Genomic DNA, 21,985 nt, shown 5'->3' with positions numbered 1-21,985 from the left:
GTGGAGCCAAAGACCAGGATTTTTTTTTTGTTCACTAACAAGAAAACCTTACAAAGCGGTCGTCTACAATACACAATGTGAAGTCCATGCAGTATTGCCACCAACTATTGAAGTCCACTGTAATTGAATCAACTACTGAAGTCAACCAACTGTTGACGACAACACAAGCCTAGAACTAAGGAAAAACTCCACAGATAAGCCTACGTTACCAACCAGTAAGTACCTCTTTAGTAGCCTTTTTGTTCCGAACACGTTTGACCAATACTTAATAAGATTAAGATATTAAGATACATTATACTTGTTTTTAAGGTTAAATTATTCTCTCTCTCATCACCTAATTAAGTTCCCCTTAACTCGTTTACTTTCAAAATGCCTGGTAGTGAAATTGTACCCGTCAAAATATTAGCTGAGAATTTTTACAAACTCCAGTTAGAACTTCGTGCCCAGTCCCTTCCAAATTATTTGAGACCTTTTTCCGGCAAGGGAAATCATAAATTTTCGGACTGGATACGAGACCTTGAACATGTAGGTTTGCTTTGTCAAGCTGATTATGAACGACTACGTAATTTTTGTCTTATGTCGGTTACTGGCCCAGCATCTAATTATGTTATACGCTACATCAAAAGCAACCCTACTTGTTCTTGGCGCCATCTAAAATCGGCGTTAAAAATTCATTTCAGCGATTTGTCAGATATTCAATTCGCTAAGAAAAAATTGTTAAGTTTAAAACAAAATTTCGGAGAATCTGTTCAGACTTATGGAGACCGTATTCTCAGCACAGCCGAGGATGCCTACACTGGCGATGAATTAGTTCATCCCATCATACAGGGCATTCTTAAAGATGTTTTCATGGACGGGCTGCGAGAACATTTTATTATTCGCAAGTTAATTCGCGACCAACCTTTGACGCTAGAGGAAAGTCAAGTCGGCTCTAGTGGAGCAACAAACGGCTCGTACCTGTAATTTGTTACGGACCTAGCGCACTGAGGAACCAATGGAACTAGACACCATTGCGCAAGTCAATAATCTTAGCAATAAAGTAGATAAGCTTATTGCTGATATCCATAGAATGCCGAATCATTCACAATCCAGTTCTCACAATTCACGTCCCCCATCGAACCAACGGTCTAATCCAATACCTCACCGGTCACGCCCCAATGATCCGCCGCGCTCTCATGATTATTCTCGTTCTTATCATAAACCAATGACTCATAACCAGTTTCACGGTCGTTCGGATTTGCATCATTCCCGCGCACATACTCAAGGTTATTATCGTTCACACATACCACAGTCTTTTCAAAATACACCGCGGTCTAATCAATATCAGTTTACACAAGACGGCAGGCCCATTTGTTTTAATTGCCACACGCCCGGACAGACGCGCCACGCTTGTAGAAAACAAGCCCATTCAAAAAACTGGTAGCCCCCAGGTGTGTTGAAAAAGGTTAAGATGACCTGGGTCACCAAACTTTTGGACATAATATCGGCAATTCTAAACACAATTCAACTAATTCTTATGTTCTTGACTACATTTCTGATGTTTATACACATTCCCTTCTTGACAGTGGTTCGGAAATATCTCTAATAGATTTGAAATTTTTTCAGCGATTGCCACAAACTCATATTTCACATTATACAACTGATCAATCACAGTTACACTGTTTAGTTGGCGTCACAGGCAATCCGCTCAACGTTCACGGTAAAGCTGTTATCACGTTTAAGTTTGCTAAACGATCTATTCAATTTGCTTTTCATTTTGTTGACCGTCTAGGCAAAAATCTTATAATCGGTAGCGATTTCTTTAAATCATTTGGTGTCATTTTAAATTTCCAACAAAATATTTTAAATTGTAAATCTGAAATTATCACCCTTTTAAACACCACAAACAATTCTGTACCTCAAATCCACCTGGCCAAACTGTCCACCAATCATCATATTCGTCCGTATTCGTCTTGTCATTTTACTTGCAAAATTCCTTCCCGTTTTCGCAATACGAATATTCTTTTTACACCGTTAGAAATTGCAAATGTTTTCATCGATCAACCTGGATTATTGGCTATTAACAGTATTCACTGTACTAATTCACTGTCTATACAGGTCAAAATTCAAAATACTACTGAATATAATTTCCGATTTCCCAAAAATTCTGTTCTAGGGACTATTGAACATTTTTCAGAAATAAATGCTTTAGATGCGTTATCCGACATGGATAAATCCAAAAGTTCAAAAAATTCTCCTTTTGATTCTGACAAATTTCTTCATATTTCCCCTGGACAACGTTATCAATTAACTGCTCTCCTAAAGCAATACACCAACCTTTTTGCCACAACAGATTTAGAACTAGGTAAAACCAACATCATCAAAGCTCACTTTGATACCGGCGATAGCCCACCTGTACGTCAAAAACCGTACCGTTTACCCTTAACTCAATGTCCGATTGTTGACAAACAAATTGCTGATATGTTGGAAGCAGGTGTAATCCGTCCTTCCACATCCGAATATGCAAGTCCAATTTTGTTAGTTCCGAATCCCAATAATACATACCGTTTTTGTATTGACTACCGGAAGTTGAATTTAAACATGCGTAAAAATAGTTTTCCATTACCTAATATTTCTGATATCCTTATGCAACTCAGTGAGTATCAATATATGACATGCATGGATTTAAAGTAAGGCTACTGGCAGGGTGAGGTAGATGAAGAATCTAAACACAAAACTGCTTTTACATGTTTTCGAGGTCTTTTTGAACATAATCGTCTTCTCTTTGGCATATGTATTGCCCCAAGTATTTTTCAAAACCTAATGCAAACTGTCATGAAAGGATGTCTAGATAAATATGTTAAGGTATATATTGATGATATTATCATCCATTCCAAAACATTTGAAGATCATTTATGTCATCTCGAAGATTTCTTTTGTCGCTTTAAAAAGGCCTTATTAAAACTCAAACCCAGTAAATGCGAATTTCTTAAAGCAGACATCAAATACCTTGGACATATAATTTCAAAAGACGGTATCCGCCTGGATAAGAATAAAATTAGTGCTATTCAGGATATGACACATCCTACAAATATTCGAGGTCTTCGTGGATTCCTGGGATCCGTGGGTTATTATCGATCCTTTATTTCCAATTTTGCCGAGATCGCTAATCCCCTCACACTTTTAACAAAGAAACATGCTAAATTTATTTGGTCTGATGAAGCCAATGTAGCCTTTGAAAAGTTGAAACATGCTTTAATGTCTGCCCCAATTTTGGCATATCCTGATCCATCCAAACCATATAAGTTATATACGGATGCATCCCATTATGCAATTGGAGGTGTCCTTACACAAGATCATGATGATGGCGAAAAAGTTATTCAGTATGTCTTTCACCAATTTTCCAAAACTCAAACTTCATGGCCTGTTATTGAACGAGAAATGTATTCTGTAGTATATTGTACTTTGAAGTTGCACCATTATTTAATAGGATCACAGTTTACCATTTATACAGATCATAAGCCGTTACAATCGCTGTTCACCTCGGAATGCTAAAGTTCAACGCTGGGCTATTATAATGTCGGAATATAATTGTGACATCCAACATGTCAAAGGCAAGGATAATGTTAATGCTGACTATCTATCGCGTATTAAGTCAAAAGCAGCAAACCACCCCGATGAAATAGACAAAGCTATTACTATGGTTGACCACCCTCCTACGTTACACACGACTTCCCCACTTAATTTCTGCGATAATGATCTAATTAATGACCAATCAATAGCTCCTGAAATTGCAGTTATTAACTCTGATAAAATAAATACACAACTGCACCTTCCTGCCTCGTTACTAGATGAAATGAAGTGTGATACTGATAATGAACACAAACCTGTTTCCAATGTAATTAATTTTGAAATACAAAAACCAGAAGAATTACAAGCAGCTGATACTGAAATTTCAAAAATTATTGCCGTTCTCAAAACTGAAAAATCAAACCTTTTCGCTAATAATTTTGTTCTGATCTCAGGGTTGCTATATAACATTAGTGAAACAACCATCCATGATCCCAATAAGCATTTACAATTAGTTCTTCCTTCTCACTTAGCAACCAAAGTCATTTCAAACTTGCACGATTTTCCATTCAGTGGACATCTTGGTATTGAAAAAACATACAATAAAATCCGTCACCGCTACTTTTGGTCCAGCATGTATAAAGACACTGTGTCATACATCGCAAAATGTGATAAATGCAACGCACGTAAACTTACGAAGCAAAAAAGCACCAATTCAAAAAATGCTGGTGGCCGAGTATCCTTTTAAAATCATTGGAATGGACCATTGCGGACCCTACCCATGCAGTATATCGGGTATTAAATACATTTGTACTATACTTGATCATTATTCTGGATGGCCAGAAATATTTGCAGTCCCAGATAAAACTACGGAACAAGTCGCAAAAATTTTATTACATGAAATAATTCCACGTTATGGTTGTACTTCTCTAATAATCACTGACAGAGGAACTGAATATAATTCTTCTGTAATTAAACAACTTACTTCTCAACTAAATATAAACCACATAAAAACTTCGAGCTTTCATCCAGAGTCAAACGGACTCACCGAACTATTTCACCGATTTTTAAATGATACTATGGCTAAGTTTGTCAATCAGTCACATACTGATTGGGATAATTACTTACAAATGATTGCATTAAGTTACCGTACCGCGGTAAATGAACGTACTAAGTATACACCGTTTTTTTTTACAATATGGTCGCGTGCTTCCATTGGATACCTTGCTAAGTCCAAAAGACAAATATTATGGTGACGAGTACGTCCCTACTATGCTCGAACGTCTCCATGAAGCATCGGTGGCTGTAAAAGACAATACGAAAGACAGTCGACTTAAAAACCAAAAATATGCTAATGAGCATCGTTAAAAGGAAACATTAGAAATTGGTGATGCTGTTTATTATTATGATTCCACAAATAAATTACATCACTCTTCAAAATTAACAATCCATTGGCAACCATTTTTTCGAATTATTGATCAAACCTCTCCAGTAAATTTCAAAATCAAACACCAATCAACTGGCAAAATTAAATCTGTTCATTCTAATCATTTACGATTAGCTCATCCAGAAAATTCGTGGGATGAACTCAGAGAAAACCGTACATCAATTCTCCATAAGTTTGAACGTCCCCTTAACACACTCCACAAAAGGCATTTTGAAAAGTATTAATATGTTAATATAATGAATAGAATTTTCATGGCAAGTATGTGAAATTAGTATGGTATTAAAATGATAATAGAAAGATATAATAGTAAATGGCCGTAATATAAGATAAAATGATTGAACATATCAATAATTACCATGGTGTTAATTGAAGTGAGACAATGTTTAATAACTAGTTGAAATTGTTAGTAATGAGCTCTTAGCTAATAATTTTCGGCATAGTTTATTGTAAGATTTACTAATCTTGATTCTTTACGCGTTGATTATACTATTCAACCGTTAAACTGTAGTCTCATTGATTTAACTTGGGCCTGTTAATGGCCATATCCTTGTGTGATGTGAAAGGGTTTCAGCCTGGGGTTTCTTACATAAAAAGTCCAAATTCGCTTCACAAACTTTAATAATCAAACATCAGATTTTTGTAAAAACATGCATTTTTTCTCAATACACAATATCCCTCTAGGGAACAATTGACAATTGCCTAAGCAGGAGTGATTATCCAGTCACAAATGGAAATGGGAGGGTCTAATACTTCAAATGGAACATAACACTTGAGATTTTATGCTATTATATGCAGTGATAACTGTAATACGATATTTATGTAACAATTCCCTTTTTATAGCAAACATTCTTTTTGCTCACTATTATTAGACTATTCTATCGTATATTTCAGATAAAAATGTGTTTTTTTCTTACTATTATCAGTACCCTTGTCTCGTTTACTTTAAGTCAATCTCCTACACAAAATTTTAAGTTTGTATATTTCAATCGTGTGTATGCATCATATAGCACATGGCTGGTTGATTATTAGAATCGATTTAAAGCCAATGCAAAACTACTTGGATGACTCGAATGAAGCATTCACAAATTATACAAAATCTGTCAAACGCGTGCAGATACCCATAGATCAATTTGGGACGATGGACAAAGATCATCTCGCACCAGCTAATGTACTACAAATATTCTGCAAGTTTTGAGTCGCGAAACAACCCAATTAAAATATTTATTCGATCGACTTCGAAATACTTTCGATGATATCAAAACGGAAATTACCATTCCAAACTCTGCTCGCCCCATCGTAGCCTTTTACCACTCGGTGGATTTGGCGTCGCAGACCAAGATACCGTTGACAGACTATCTTCTCGAATGCAATCTATGCCAGTCACCCAGGGTTTCATGTACCATGCCTTGAAAGATGGATTATCTGTGCTGAACACAACAACCTGCAATGTTGCAGCCAATAGAAAATCCATCAATGCCTTAATTAATTCTACAGGACAATTGACAACATGGGTAAAAGGAATGTACATTTCTATTGTTGGAGGACTGACACCTCAAATAGATTTCGTTACAACCATCTCAAAACTTCATAGTATGTTTAATTTAGTTTACTCTACTTTTAGTATCGTTCAAAATTCAATTAATCAACTTCAAATGCAAGTTATTGTTGCTTCACAACAACGTTTGGCATCGTCAATTATTACACCCGACCAATTATTTAATGCATTACAAGTGGTTCAAAGACAACTGCCGTCTACGCTCGATTTACCGGAACCAATTGTTAAGTCTGATTTAAGAAAATATTATAACTTACTCTGTGTTCAAATTGTTCCTGATCGCATGGCCTTTCATTTGTTAGTTTCCTTACCTTTAGTTCAAAAATCTTCTATTTTTTAATTATATAAGTTAGTTCACGTACCTGCGCTAGTTTCACATAATCAAACCTTGTCATTTTTAGGGTTAACCGATTATTTTGCAATCTCCCCTAATCGAAATGTTTATGTTAGGTTTGACGTAGTTTTTTGCAATAAACTGGCTTTACCTAAATGTAAATTTCGAAAACCTACTTTATCAACCAATTTTGCACCTTCTTGTGAATCTTCATTATTTTTGCATAACCCTAAATTAATTGAAAAAAGTTGTAAAACTTCCATAGGACCCATTCCTCAAATTCCAATAATAATAAAATAAAGGGATGTTACGCCCATTCGTCATATTTCACGTTACCATTTTACCTACAAGAACTTTCCAATTTTAATGTTAGACAGATCGTTGGCAAGAAAAACAATATTGCCAAGTTTCTGTATAATATTTCAAAACAAGATAAAGAATATTCATTCACTCAAAATTTACCTACAATATTAACAATTTCTACCTTGGCCCCAATTAATCAAATCAGTCCAAAATTGCACAATGCCATGGGCGAATTAGAACTGTCTAATTTACACCCTTTGTTAGAAAATCCGTTTCGTCCTCAGGTACATTGGATATTTTATCTCCTTGGAGCTTGTTTATTCCTCGACATTTTCTTTATCATAATTTTTAAAATTGTTAAAATATATAAGAAGGTCAAACGTGTTAGGGACACTGAAGGGCGAACGAGTGGTACTGAAACCAAGAGTCTCTGTACGCCTTGGTGGACAAATTCAGAAAAAAGCCAAAGCCACAACCAAGGAACATAGAGATGACAACATTAAGCCTGCCACCAGAAACACCACCACCACGTCGGCAATATTCGCCAGAACCAGCCACGAATTACGTCAGGACAGTGGAGATCCTGTCGTAATGCATCTAATAATTTATCACTTGGGAAAAATATACCTCTAGTGAATATAGTATAATGGAGGTAGGAAAATAGTGAATACCTCTGGTGAATATAGTATAATGGAAGTGGGAAAAAGTGAATGTCAATAGTGTTTCTTATAACAGAGAAAGTTTCATGTGTTCGTAAAGTGTATTCCTTACACAAACAAAAACAATCAGACATTAACTTTTAAAGACATTTAAGTGTTGTCATTATAATTGTTGTAATTTTATCATTATTTACATATATTTCATCACCTATTTTTATCACATATAATATTTTCCTCAAAATCTAATTGTGAACAATTAGATTTTTATTGCGTCCACCGGAGTGATGTAATGTTATGCTAACATTCATTTGAGAGAATCGAAAACAAGTGAAATTATGATCAAATTGAAATAATACAAATTAATTGTTATCATGTGTGAACTCATTTAGACCAAGTTCAAGAGTTCAATATGCTGATAAACAACTATAAAAAAAAGTAAATTTAATGGTTGTAACATATTGGATAGAATTAATTCCTTTTGATCGTCGTCATTCAATATTTTATCCATATGATTGACCACCAAGATAATTCAACACTTGTTTCATTAAAAATATTAATTGGTTTTCTCAAATGAGTATGAATATGAGTGGAATAATATAGTTCCACAGTTCCAGTATTTTCCATGTACATCTCGTATGTGTATTTAACTAACTAGTTAAATAGATTGAATAAAATAGTTGATAATTATAAAGTCTTAATATATAAGGGAGCTGGGACGCTAGAAAATGATAAATGTTTATAAATATCAACTCTCCAAAAACCAGCGGCATCGCAAAACCATTGTGCATTTTGTGATACAAGCAACAAATTTGGCATAAAGTTACTTTCATATGTTGTGAATATTTTTGGATATGGAGCCATGTAAAATTCCACCTACCAATTTCAAAATGGCGACAATAAAAAACTTATAATTGTCAATACTTTTGGATTTATGTCAGCCAAAACAAGTTCTTGGTGTCTAATTGTACATTTTGGGGGTCAAGGAATAAAATGATTCAGGTTTCAAGTAGCTACAACTGCCACCGTATTGATTTTCAAAAAGGCCACCATCAAAAATTTATAATTGTCAATACTTTTGGATTTATGTCAGCTATAAACAAGTTCTTGGTGTCTAATTGTACATTTTGGGGGTCAAGGAATAAAATGATTCAGGTTTCAAGTAGCTATAACTGCCACCATATTGATTTTCAAAATGGCCACCATCAAAAATTTATAATTGTCAATACTTTTGGATCTATGTCAGCTATAAACAAGTTCTTGGTATCTAATTGTACATTTTGGGGGTCAAGGAATAAAATGATTCAGGTTTCAAGTAGCTATAACTGCCACCATATTGAATTTCAAATTATAATTGTCAATATTTCTTGATCTATGTCAGTTATAAACCCGTTCTTATACATTTCTAGGGTCAACGAATCCAGTGGTTTATGTTTTAATTTAATTTTCAAAATGGCTACCATTAACATTAGCAATTGTTGATATTTCTGGATCTATGTCAGCATTAAACTTTTTCTTGGTGGCTAATTGGTTATTTGGGGGTCAATGAATAGGCCTACAATGATTAAAGATTCATGTAGCTACAACTGTGGCCATGTTGAATTTTGCAATGGCAGCCATAATAAATCTATAATTGTTGATATTTCTCAATCTGTCATATTTTGGGTCAAGGAATACAATGATTCAAGAATTAACACCATCAAAAATCTATAAGCTAGGGTTAGGGTCAATATTTCTGGATCTCAAAAAGCTAATTGTAGATTTTGGGGAAAAAATCTTACGATTCAAGTTACATGGCTAGAACTGATACCATTTAAAGACAAATCTAGGTGCTTAACCTAATATTTCTTTATACCAAAGCCACACAGGAAAGTGATGTACCAAATTGTTTTGGCGTCAAGTGATACTGTTTTGCCCATTCAGTGCGGAGTTCAGTTTCCATTCAGCAGCAAGTCAGACCTACTTAAGCCCATAGAAGAGCTTGCTATCAAGAACACAGATGCACCACTTGCCACCTGTGCCATACTTTATTACTTCAGCTGCTGAATATGGCATTGATCTCGTTTTGAACCATTGTGGGATCCGTACACAAACAGGGGGAAAAGGAATCCTAGTCCCACCCTTGAAGACATTCCCAACTTGGCTCCATGCAGACATCTGAATGGTGGTACGTGCAACAGATGCCATGGGGTGTAGACATACTTATCTGTACAGTGGATGTGCCATTCTGGTCATTGCACTAGCCCAAGAGCGACAGCAACAACTGCATGAACTCTGGCATGAGTCCGTGGTAGGCCGAATTTGGTGCTACATAGCAGCATATGAGGGAGATTGCTGCAGATCTAGGATCTGATAGGTCAAAGGTAGTTAAATTGTTTCATGAGGTAGTTAAATTGTTTCATAAAGTAACAGATTGTGATACACAGGGTTCATACAGCACTTTGCCTCAAAAATTCAAAGACTTTTCAAGGACTCTGGGCTTTGAAATTCAAGGACTTTTCAAGGATATTAGTCTGACAGAATACACATGTACCTAACTTCTGAACTGTGAAATCAATAAAGATAGTTAATATTTGTCAATGGGGTTAATCGGTTCTTTGCCTGAAGATGTGTGTGTATTTGCATATCATCAGGAAGTTTGGTTCTCTTGTCTCGATAACGTGTGTATGTGTAGGCTAGTACTGGTGGTGCTTACAAGAACAAGTTTTGAACACTATAACATGTGAAAGGGCTTTCTTTTTCTCTTTTCATCGATGGTAAACTAGGTTTTTATCGGTTGGGATTGTCACTGTCACCAACATTTGAAGACACTGCCATTATCTGTCCTTCAATTGACTTCATCAAACTGACGTGTTTTTCACTACTCATGTGAGATTTCAGAGCTGCTTGTCCCATTTTTGCCAGGTTTATAGTTTTGTTACAAACTGAACAGCGAGCATGGTTTCTGTTATCTTAAACCTCCTTGACCCATTTACTAAATTCACTCATTTGAAACCACGATCGGTTAAAAGTACATCTTCCAGACATAGCAATAAATCAAGATGTACATGTTTCCAAGGAGACCATTTCCTAGTGGGCCCAGCTCGTAATTCTCGTATAATTGGGAATTGGTCAAATACAGTGAAAAACTAGAACTGTTTTAATAACAGTACTGATGCAGGACGTGTTACGACATTCAGGTACATACGAAGATGATCTATTGCAATTACATTGATGTAAATACTTTTCTGCATCTCTAAATTCAAATATTCAACACTGCTTAGAGTTTAAGTATATTGACTAGGAATAAAAGAATGTTTGTCAATTAATAAAGACCAAGTTTGATGAAATCTGGAAAATAAATAAGAAAGTTGGTAATGCGCATGCACACAACAAAAATTCGTTATTTCCATCGAATTTATAATTGGATTATACACATACATATACCAATTTTGATAAAATTCGGAAAAAAAATAAGAAAGTTGGTAATGCGCATGCGCAAAACATAAATTCAATATTTCCATCAAATTTAGAATTGGATCATACACATACATATACCAATTTTGATGAAATTCGGACAAGAAATAAGAAAGTTGGTAATGCGCATGCGCACAACAAAACTCAATATTTCCATTAAATTTAGAATTGGATCATACACATACATATACCAATTTTGATGAAATTCGGACAAGAAAAAAGAAAGTTGGTAATGCGCATGCTAACATCATAAATTCAATATTTCAATCAAATTTAGAATTGGGTTATACACATACATACCAAGTTTAATGAAATATAAGAAAGTTGGTAATGCGCATGCGCACTACGCAAATTCGATATATCCCTCAAATTTTGAATTTGATTATACACATACATACAAAGTCTGGTGAAATTTGGATAAGAAATAAGAAAGTTGGGAAATTAAGTATATTAATTATATACCATAACTGGACATTTTTAGAAATATAAGATAGCTTGCGTTGCAAGATAACATACGCCCACTGGCAGCTGTCAGAAATAATAAAACAGTCTTTAGTGACTAAAGTACGAATTTTCTCATATTGAAGAAATTATTTATGCTTTTATTATTTTGACGCGTTTTAACAAAGTCAAGGGCAACTCAAAAACCCTTCATCGAAAATGCGTCAAGTTAGAACTTGTCCGAGATCTTATCAATTCCAATGATCACACCAAGTTTCATCAGAATTGGTTGAAAACTGTAGCTTCTATTGTGCTCACAAACAAATTTTGACGCGTTTTTCGTAAGTTAATGGCATTAACTCAAAAACATTTCATCAAAAATGCGTCAAGTTAGAACTTGTCCGAGATCTTATCAATTTCAATGATCACACCGAGTTTCATTAGAATCGGATGAAAACTGTAGCTTCTATTATGCTCATGAACAAATTTTGACGCGTTTTTAAAAAGTCAAGGGCAATAACTTGAAAACCGTTCATCAAAAATGCATCACGTTAGAACTTGTCCGAGATCTTATCAATTCCAATGATCACAACAAGTTTCATCAGAATCGGTTGAAAACTGTAGAGTCAATCCTGGTCACAAACTATTTTTAACAAATTTCGACGCATTTTAACAAAGTCAAGGGCAATAACTCAAAAACCGTTCATTTAAAATGCGTCAAGTTAGAACTTGTCCGAGATCTTATCAATTCCAATGATCACACCAAGTTTCATCAGAATCGGTTGAAAACTGTAGCTTCAATCCTTCTCACAAAAGATTTTTAACATATTTTGACGCTTTTTAACAAAGTCAAGGGCAATAACTCAAAAACCATTCATCGAAAATGCGTCAAATTGGAAATTATTCGAGATCTTATCAATTTCAATGATCACAACAAGTTTCATCAGAATCGGTTGAAAACTGTAGCTTGTATTGTGCTCACAAACAAATTTTGACACGTTTTTCGTAAGTTAATGGCATTAACTCAAAAGATTTCATCAAAAATGCATCAAGTTATAACTTGTCCGAGATCTTATCAATTCCAATGATCACACCAAGTTTCATCAGGATCGGTTGAAAACTGTAGCTTCAATCCTGCTCACGAACTATTTTTAACAAATATTAACGCGTTTTAACAAAGTCAAGGGCAATTACTCAAAACCGTTCATCGAAAATGCGTCAAGTTAGAACTTGTCCGAGATCTAATCAATTCCAATGATCACACCAAGTTTCATCAGAATCGGTTGAATACTGTAGCTTCAATCCTTCTCACAAAAGATTTTTAACATATTTTGACGCTTTTTAACAAAGTCAAGGGCAATAACTCAAAAACCGTCCATTGAAAATGCGTCAAAATAAAATTTGTCTGAGATTTTATCAATTACAATGATCACACCAAGTTTCATCAGAATCGGTTGAAAACTGTAGCATCAATCCTGCTCACAAACTATTTTCAACAAATTTCAACACGTTTTAACAAAGTCAAGGGCAACTACTCAAAAACTGTTCATCAAAAATGCGTCAAATTAGAACTTGTCCGAGATCTTATCAATTCCAATGATCACACCAAGTTTCATCAGGATCGGTTGAAAACTGTAGCTTCAATCCTGCTCACGAACTATTTTTAACAAATATTAACGCGTTTTAACAAAGTCAAGGGCAATTACTCAAAACCGTTCATCGAAAATGCGTCAAGTTAGAACTTGTCCGAGATCTAATCAATTCCAATAATCACACCAAGTTTCATCAGAATCAGATGAAAACTGTAGCTTCAATCCTGCTCACGAACTATTTTTAACAAATTTCAAGGCGTTCTAAGTCAAGGGCAATATCTCAAAAACCGTACATTGAAAATATGTCAAATTCGAACTTGACCGAGATCTTATCAATCTAAAGCATCATGAAGCGACGACAATATACGACCACATATTCATGTGGGTGTATAAAAACGGAGGGTGTCTTTAAAACAACTTAAACTTTGATTTCTTTTGGGGTTGATAGCCAGGTTAATCTAATTAGCAGATTTATCTAATAATAACCTCATGTTAAGTGAATGGAGTTTTGAATTTGCATGTAAGGCATGCATGTTATATATCTATGGAAAGCTCTGAATCTCTATATTACAAAATTGAAAGAATTATTGCCATATCTCTATTAGGGACCGAGATATAGCACTTTAAAGGCTCAAAATGATCCATGTGAAGACCCCTGTAAAATCGGAAATAGGTGTCTGACCCCAAAGGTCAAAAGGTCATCAGATAAACAAGGTCACAAATTATGATCACAGTAAATATGAGAGTCATCAAAGGTCAAGGTCATGAGATATACCCCTTCAAACTTTGAAAAAAAACATCCAGTTGTACGAAAAAGGCAAAATCGAAAATCAAAATTCTGCTTCATCAAATTGTAGACAAACATTCAATGTATCATTTGACACAAACATTACGCAAATCGGATATAAAATGGATTCTTGGAATCAATTTTGGCAAAAATGAGGCAAACCAAAATGGCGGCAAACATGTTACTTCCGGTACGAATTTTTTTAGTTTAAAAAGTTTGTATTAAGGCTGGTAATATAATGCATATGTTATTTTTGACATAAATCAATTCCACCGGAAGTGGTGGAAATTTTTTGAATGTGTGCTTTTATTCCACTTTGCTGGCGATCTACACCATGTACGTTTCAAGTCAATCCGCCAAATAACAACCGAAATAGTATTTTTCATTTAATTTCGCCAATAAAAAGTATCGAATGAATTTTTGAAAATCACAAATTTTTAACTGCTATCATTTACCTTTTGTTACAAGAAATACAATGAAAGAAACCCGATCAAAATCGGTTGATAAACATGCCCTCTAGAGTCCATTTTCCGTCTGTTGCCAACGTCGCTTCATGTTGCTCAGAAAATTTTCGTTTTAAATTGATTCAACAATTCTCCACAGGTTAGAAAACACGGAGAAATCCGTTTTGCTGTACCCGTTGCCGTTTCCGAGAACTAAGCTCCCGGGATGAAAAAAAAATAAAATAAATAAACAGTTAGAAAACAAAGCAGGGCATTTGAAAACGAACACCCAGCAATAAAATCTAAGTTGACAGACATTGCGAGACGTGACCTTATAAGTTATATATAGTAACATAATTATCACTGACTCGATCATCATGGTGTGTGGAGATAGTAGATATCATAGATGACAACCGAGACTACATGACCCATGGCAGTTGCTTTATACCCCCTACTATGTAATCTATATTGAATACTTCCAAATCAACGTTTATTATTTTCAGTAACGGCTGTTTTGTTGATAAATCTTACTCAGACAAAAATGTCTGATTATTAAATTGTTAAAAATATACACAATTTCACTCAACTCAAAATTCAAGGACTTTTCAAGGCTGTGCGAACACTGGATACAGTATTTGCAACCTATTCCGCTTGATAACATCATTGAGTGGCTTTGACCTGTCCATCAAACGCTTCATTGCAATGATGTGGAAGTTTTCTTTGCCCTTTTTTTAGGACATTTTTCACAGTTTTAGCTGCTGTTTCATTCAATTAGTGTGGCACCAGCAGGACAGTGCTCCAATCTTCAAAGATAGCTTGCGATGCGATGCGATACGACACTGGCAGCTGTCAGAAATGATAAAACAGTCTTTAGTGACTAAAGTACGCATTTTCTCATATTGAAGAAATTATTTATGCTGAATAATTCCACAAAAATTTTTAAAATCAATATCAATAACCCAAATACAACAAACAATTAAATCACACAGCTCTAATCAAGGGCAAAAAACAACTTTTAACCGTGTTTACAAAGTCAAGGGCAATAACTCAAAAAATTTTCATCAAAAATATCTCTTGTTAGAACTTGTCCGAGATCTTATCAATTCCAATGTTCACACCAAGTTTCATCAAAATCGGTTGAAACCTGTAGCTTCTATTGTGCTCACAAACAAATTTTGACGCGTTTTTCGTAAGTTAATGGCAATAACTCAAAAACATTTCATCGAAAATGCGTCAAGTTAGAACTTGTCCGAGATCTTATCAATTCCAATGATCACAACAAGTTTCATCAGAATCAGTTGAAAACTGTAGAGTCAATCCTGGTCACAAACTATTTTTAACAAATTTCGACGCATTTTAACAAAGTCAAGGGCAATAACTCAAAAACCGTTCATTTAAAATGCGTCAAGTTAGAACTTGTCCGAGATCTTATCAATTTCAATGATCACACCAAGTTTCATCATAATCCGTTGAAAACTGTAGCGTCAATCCTGCTCACGAACAATTTTTAACAAATTTCTAGACGTTTTAAGTCAAGGGCAATATCTAAAAAAAAACGTTCATCGAAAATATGTCAAATTCGAACTTGACTGAGATCTTATCAATCTAAAGCATCACACCAAGATTTATCAAAATCAGATGAAAACTGTAGTCTCTATAGTGCTCACAAGAAATGTTGACGGACGGACCAACAGACCGATGGACAGGGGAGACAATATACAACCACATATACATGTGGGCGTATAAAAACACTAACGAGTTGCAAGAATTGTGGTCAAGATTATCAAGCCTCTTTTTTTTATATAAGTCCAACTAATAACTCGTTCTGGATAATCGCACCACGATGGTCTAAGTTTGTCGACTGTCGAGAGTTATTCATGTAACTTGTTTGAACAATTTCACTGGATAATGGAACACAAATTTTCGAATACTCGTTGTGTACATATGCTAGATGATTTTTTGTTTGCTGCCTCTTCCGAACATCAATGTTTTGAATCCCTTAATAATTATTTTTATTTGTGTTAACAATTAGGGTTTCTGCTTAATCACGATAAAACTGTATATTCGTCCACCTCAATTACCTTCCTTGGTCTTGAAATCGACACAAAAGAGGTGCAACTGCATCTGCCGTTAGATAAACTTATTTGTTTAAAATCAAAGTTAGATAGTATGAAGTTGAAACGCAGGGTTTAGTTTGTACGCATGCAATCTCTCATTGGCTCTTGAAATTTATGCTCAGTAGTGACTCCAGAACGGACTTTACTGCGTCGTTTGATTGACATGACAATAGGCGTCAAAATTTAATGCTTGGTCTATTTTTCTGTCGCATTTTAATGGCAACGCACTGCCTACACGGGAACCTCAGTTGCAGCTTTATAGTGATGCTAGCGATTTGGGCTTCGGAGCCTTTCTAGGAAAATGTTTGTTTTCTCATCCTGGAATCCATGTGTGGATGACATACAACATTGCGGTCCAGGAATAAGCGAATTATTTTCCATTGCGACAATTTCGCTATTGTTCATATCATTAATACCGCAATCAAATGAGTAAAAACTCGGTTATCATGATTTTAGTTCGCAGACGCATTGCAAACTTTGCGTTACAATCTAAATATTGAACCCATTTTCAAGAACAAGGGCAATAACTCATACTTAATATTTTGCGATTCTTCTTATTTTGGATAGGGTTTATCCTTGAGTGATAAAAATCACTCAAACCAAATTTCGTCAAAATCCTGACACAAATTGTGCATCTTAGAGTGTTTACGAGCAATCGTGCACGGACGGACAGAATGGATGGACGGACCAACAGACTGACTGGCGGACGAACGAACATGGGTGACGCCAATATACACCTCCCTTCCCCATTTCATGTGGGCGTATAAAACTAGCCTACACTGTTTACTCAAAATCTGTACCACTCGAGCAGTGTGCATTCGGTAGAAGACTACACAATCTCCTTCCCTTAAATAAAAAACTTACCTAACTGAAGAGGTTCCTTTTGGTCTGCCATGTTCCAGACAAACTTAAAACCATAATTTTGGTCTAATATTTAAGATTTCATTATCGATCTTAGTCTGAAATTTTGAAATGAAGAAGTCAAACATAAGGATAAGCTGTCTTGAAGCTATTTTAAACACAAGTTATGCTATTGTTCCAAAAAATCAGCAAGGAGTATTTAATATATAGCCCAATATTCTTGATAGTGGAAATTGACAAACACATTCACTTCAGAAGGGTTTGGTAAAAGTTTGCGACACAATCTTTCTTATAATGTCACAAGGAGGCATGAACATGTAACTGCTATTCTAATTCAATTACACAGGTCACAATTAAAATTTTGATTCTGACCTATAAAATACTGCACGACCTTGCACCGCTTAACCTCACAGAATTGCTAAGGACCCGAATTTTCACAAGGATTTCACAATCACCTACCCCTGAAGTTTGTTTGATTGAACATCCAAGAAAGTTAAAACACACAAGTTTTCATCCAATACGAGCCAAATTCAAACTTCAAAATTCACCACCTGACAACGTACAAATTTATGTTTTTAACAGCCCTTTTACAAGATTTGTTTTTTTGGCCATCGGTATCCTCGATAAAAGTTTACAGGCTCAAGATTTGACCTATAACGAAATGTCTAGGCTGGTTAAAAGTTTCATTTTCTACATTTATTCCAGATTTTACCATATAACTATAGTTTCGATTTCCATTGCCTTATTCAAGAATGTGCCTATTCTTTTTATTTCTAACGTGTAAAACTAACTGATGAGAAAAGGGCCTTAGAAAATCCCTATCCAACTTCTCGTATGATCATCACTGTAATTTTTAATGTTAAATGAGATTATCAGAAGGGCCAATAATGAACACTACCCTAGCCTTATTAAACCATGCTGATTATCAATTTGATTATTCTTTCAGTTTACAGCAAAGATTTTACAGGGAGGTAATTCCAAAAATCTTAGATCATAAAATGGGGGTGAGCTATATTTATATATTTTGTATAGATCAAAACATTGATATAGATTGTTTCATTATGAAAATTTCAAGATCATTTCTGTTGAAGATGAATGCACGCCTTTTAACTTTTAGAAGGGGAAAACTTTGACTCTTTAAAAGGGGTGCAGTGCTGACAAAGCCAGTCACAGAGTGACTACAAGTGCTCTAAAAGAGTGGGTATGCTTTAATTGACAAGAATTTGTTTTATTTTGGGCAGAGAAATGATTTGCTTTTATTACAGATCTGTGTTGTTGGTATTAATTATTATATTGTATGTGGTTTATGTGGATGTATAATTAGAGTTCTCTACAACTTAGAAGATATATATCTCCTTAGTTCCATGTCAATGTCACATTTTTATCAATTCATGCTTGTTCAATTGAAAAATTGCATTTAAAACCATAACCCATTTAGACCACTTAAATTCGCCGTTTTCTCACCTGCAAGTGCAATACAGGTTAACAACTAGCTAAGAATAGTTTATGTCATTCAAATAGGCCATAGCATAGGGATTATTTATTTTCCTGGTGACTCTCAGGAAACGATAAAATCGTAAAACAATAGGTAATTAAATTAAATCATATCTTGTTGAAAAGTTCTAGGAATTTTTAAAAAAAAAACCATCTGAAGTGAAAACTTAGCTGATTGGACAAGAAAAGATATGTATTTATATCAGCCAATTTTTCTACTTTCCGTTGTAAGAACACTCACGCTAATCATAACATCTTGTGGTGTTTATTTAACATGGTGTCTGACAATTTCTTCCGGCTCAGTGTATATCTTTGTATCAAATTCTTATGTAATATTTGAAATAAAAGTATTAAAGCGTGATTAAACTTCATGATTATAATATATAGTACCATATGAAAGATCATCTCATGTATATAGAAAGTAATTATAGAGTTAATATTACTAAAAGATTCTGACAAACAACTTGACTTGAACTAATTGTGTCAACACCGTTCATTGTGGTTTGACTTGGTCATCCAGACCTTGCATGTCTTCTCTAGGTATTAGAAATCTGTATTATCTAGACTATGTTATTGTCGTTTCGAACTTTTTTGCTTTTTGAGGCGAGAAATGTCAATCTGTTAAGCGAAAAAGAACATTTTTCAAGAACACACAACTTTGACGTCTATTGGCATATTAACGGTCAGAATCGCTCTACCTACTCTGTAAGCTACAGTACTGAATCCACACTTCAATACCATCAATTGAAAGATCATACAGAATTTAGATCAAAAGATAATTTAACATCTGAAGAAAGAACTGTTTTAATTTAATCATTAAGAGACGATACCAACGGATAAAGGAGATGGTGTTATAGTGTGGGATAAAAAATGACTATTTATCAGAATGCATTAAACATTTAGATGACAGAAAAGTTTATATTGAGACTCCGAGAGATTTGTCTGATTCAGTTAAAATAATTTAGTCAATAAATTGAAGATACCTGACACAGATAAAACAGCTATTTTAAACTGCCATATTAAGAAGCCAGCAAAATTCTACATTGTTGGAAAGATGAATGAAACAAAAATTCTATCAGGTTGGCCTATTTGTAGCCAGATGACAGCATCCACCAAGAAGGCATAAATAAATTTCATAGATGAACATGTTCTCTGAACCACTAACTAATAAACCTGATATTAACTTTCGTTTTATAGATGACATTTAGGCATTAACTTCATCATTACTGAATGACTGCAACTAATTTCTGGACAATTTAAACAGACATCCTACTGTCAAATTCACCATGAATATTTATCAAAAACCTGTACCATTCTTAGATGTCAATGTTAGACTTGAAATCAATCTATTTAGTAAACCAACAGACAGCCACCGATATCTCCTATCCAAAACATATTTTCAAATCAATCCCTTACAGCGGAGTTCTCAGCATAAAGAGGATATGCAGTTAAAAATAAATTTAAATAATTTTTCAACATATTTACAAAATTGCGAATATAAAAAGAAATTTATATCTCAAACTTTTAATAGAGTAAGAAACATGGACAGAAGAGAAATTTTTACGGAGCCCCTTAAGCGCAATTTTCAACACTTTTTATTATTATTTCGTTTAAACGAAATAGTTATTTCGTTAAAACGAAATAATTACTTCGTTTAATCGAAATAACTATTTCGTTTTAAACGAATTATTATTTCATTTAAACGAAATATTATTTCGAAATAATAAATAAATATGTTCACTTGCGCCTTAGGGGCTCCGTACATTTTGAACTATAAGACATACTTGTGTACTGGTCAGGAAAAAAATCTGGAGATTTGCCTTGAAAAATCCTGAGATTTCGTGAATTGTCGAGAGATTTTTACAAAGCATGTAAATTGGTGATTTGAAACTCCAAATTGATTCTTTTTTTCTTTTTTTTTTTAAATAAGCTTTAAGCCTTGTAGATTAATTAAATTGATCATAGGCCTACATGACACAGTAAAAATTAACAATCTATAATTGGGGATAATTCTAGAAATAGAGCCTGATATTTCAAATTAAGGGGCCCAAAAAAATTTGATATTGTCATTCTTCAGTATTGATTGAATCAAAAATAATATCAAGGTGAAATGATGTTTGAAAAAAAGAAAGCAAGCATGATCCCAGCCCCTTTAAATTAATAAATGGTACCTACATCTTACATGTAATACCATATTAAAAGATAGCTTGCGATGCAAGGTAACATACGCCCACTGGCAGCTGTCAGAAATGATAAAACAGTCTTTATAGACTAATGTATGAATTTTTTCATATTGAAGAAATTATCTATGCTGAATAATTCCACAAAATTTTTTTCAATCAATATCAATAACCCAAATACAACAAACAATTAAATCACACAGCTCTAATCAAGGGCAAAATACAACTTTTGACGCGTGTTTACAAAGTCAAGGGCAATAACTCAAAAACCGTTCATCGAAAATTTGTCAAGTTAGAAGTTGTCCGAGATATTATCAACTCCAATGATCACACCAAGTTTCATCAGAATCGGTTGAAAACTGTAGCTTCAATCCTGCTCACGAACTATTTTTAACAAATTTCGACGTGTTCAAACAAAGTCAAGGGCAATAACTCAAAGATAGCTTGCGTTGCAAGGTAACATACGCCCACTGGAAGCTGTAACAAATAATAAAACAGTCTTTAGTGACTGAAGTACAAATTGTCTCATATTGAAGAAATTATTCGTGCTGAATAATTCCACAAAATTTTTTAAAATCAATATCAATAACCCAAATACAACAAACAATTAAATCACACAGCTCTAATAAAGGGCAAAAGACAACTTATGAAGCGTGTTTACAAAGTCAAGGGCAATAACTCAAAAAATGTTCATCAAAAATATCTCTTGTTAGAACTTGTCCGAGATCTTATGAATTCCAATGATCACACCAAGTTTCATCAGAATCGGT

General features: G+C 34.4%; 1 protein-coding gene across 1 annotated transcript; it reads left to right on the top strand.

Moving 5' to 3' along the window:
• Nucleotides 1-369: 369 nt before the first annotated feature.
• Nucleotides 370-963, top strand: LOTGIDRAFT_164095 (hypothetical protein; the record flags this gene model as incomplete). Its single annotated transcript, XM_009060583.1, has 1 exon — nucleotides 370-963. The coding sequence occupies one exon, from the start codon at nucleotides 370-372 to the stop codon at nucleotides 961-963; it is 594 nt and encodes a 197-aa protein (XP_009058831.1).
• Nucleotides 964-21,985: the final 21,022 nt, after the last annotated feature.

The sequence above is a fragment of the Lottia gigantea genome (assembly GCF_000327385.1).
Source record: "Lottia gigantea unplaced genomic scaffold LOTGIsca_43, whole genome shotgun sequence".
Lineage (NCBI taxonomy): Eukaryota > Metazoa > Mollusca > Gastropoda > Lottiidae > Lottia > Lottia gigantea.
Note: the sequence above shows the minus strand (reverse complement) of the source record. Positions and strands in the feature narration are given on the sequence as shown.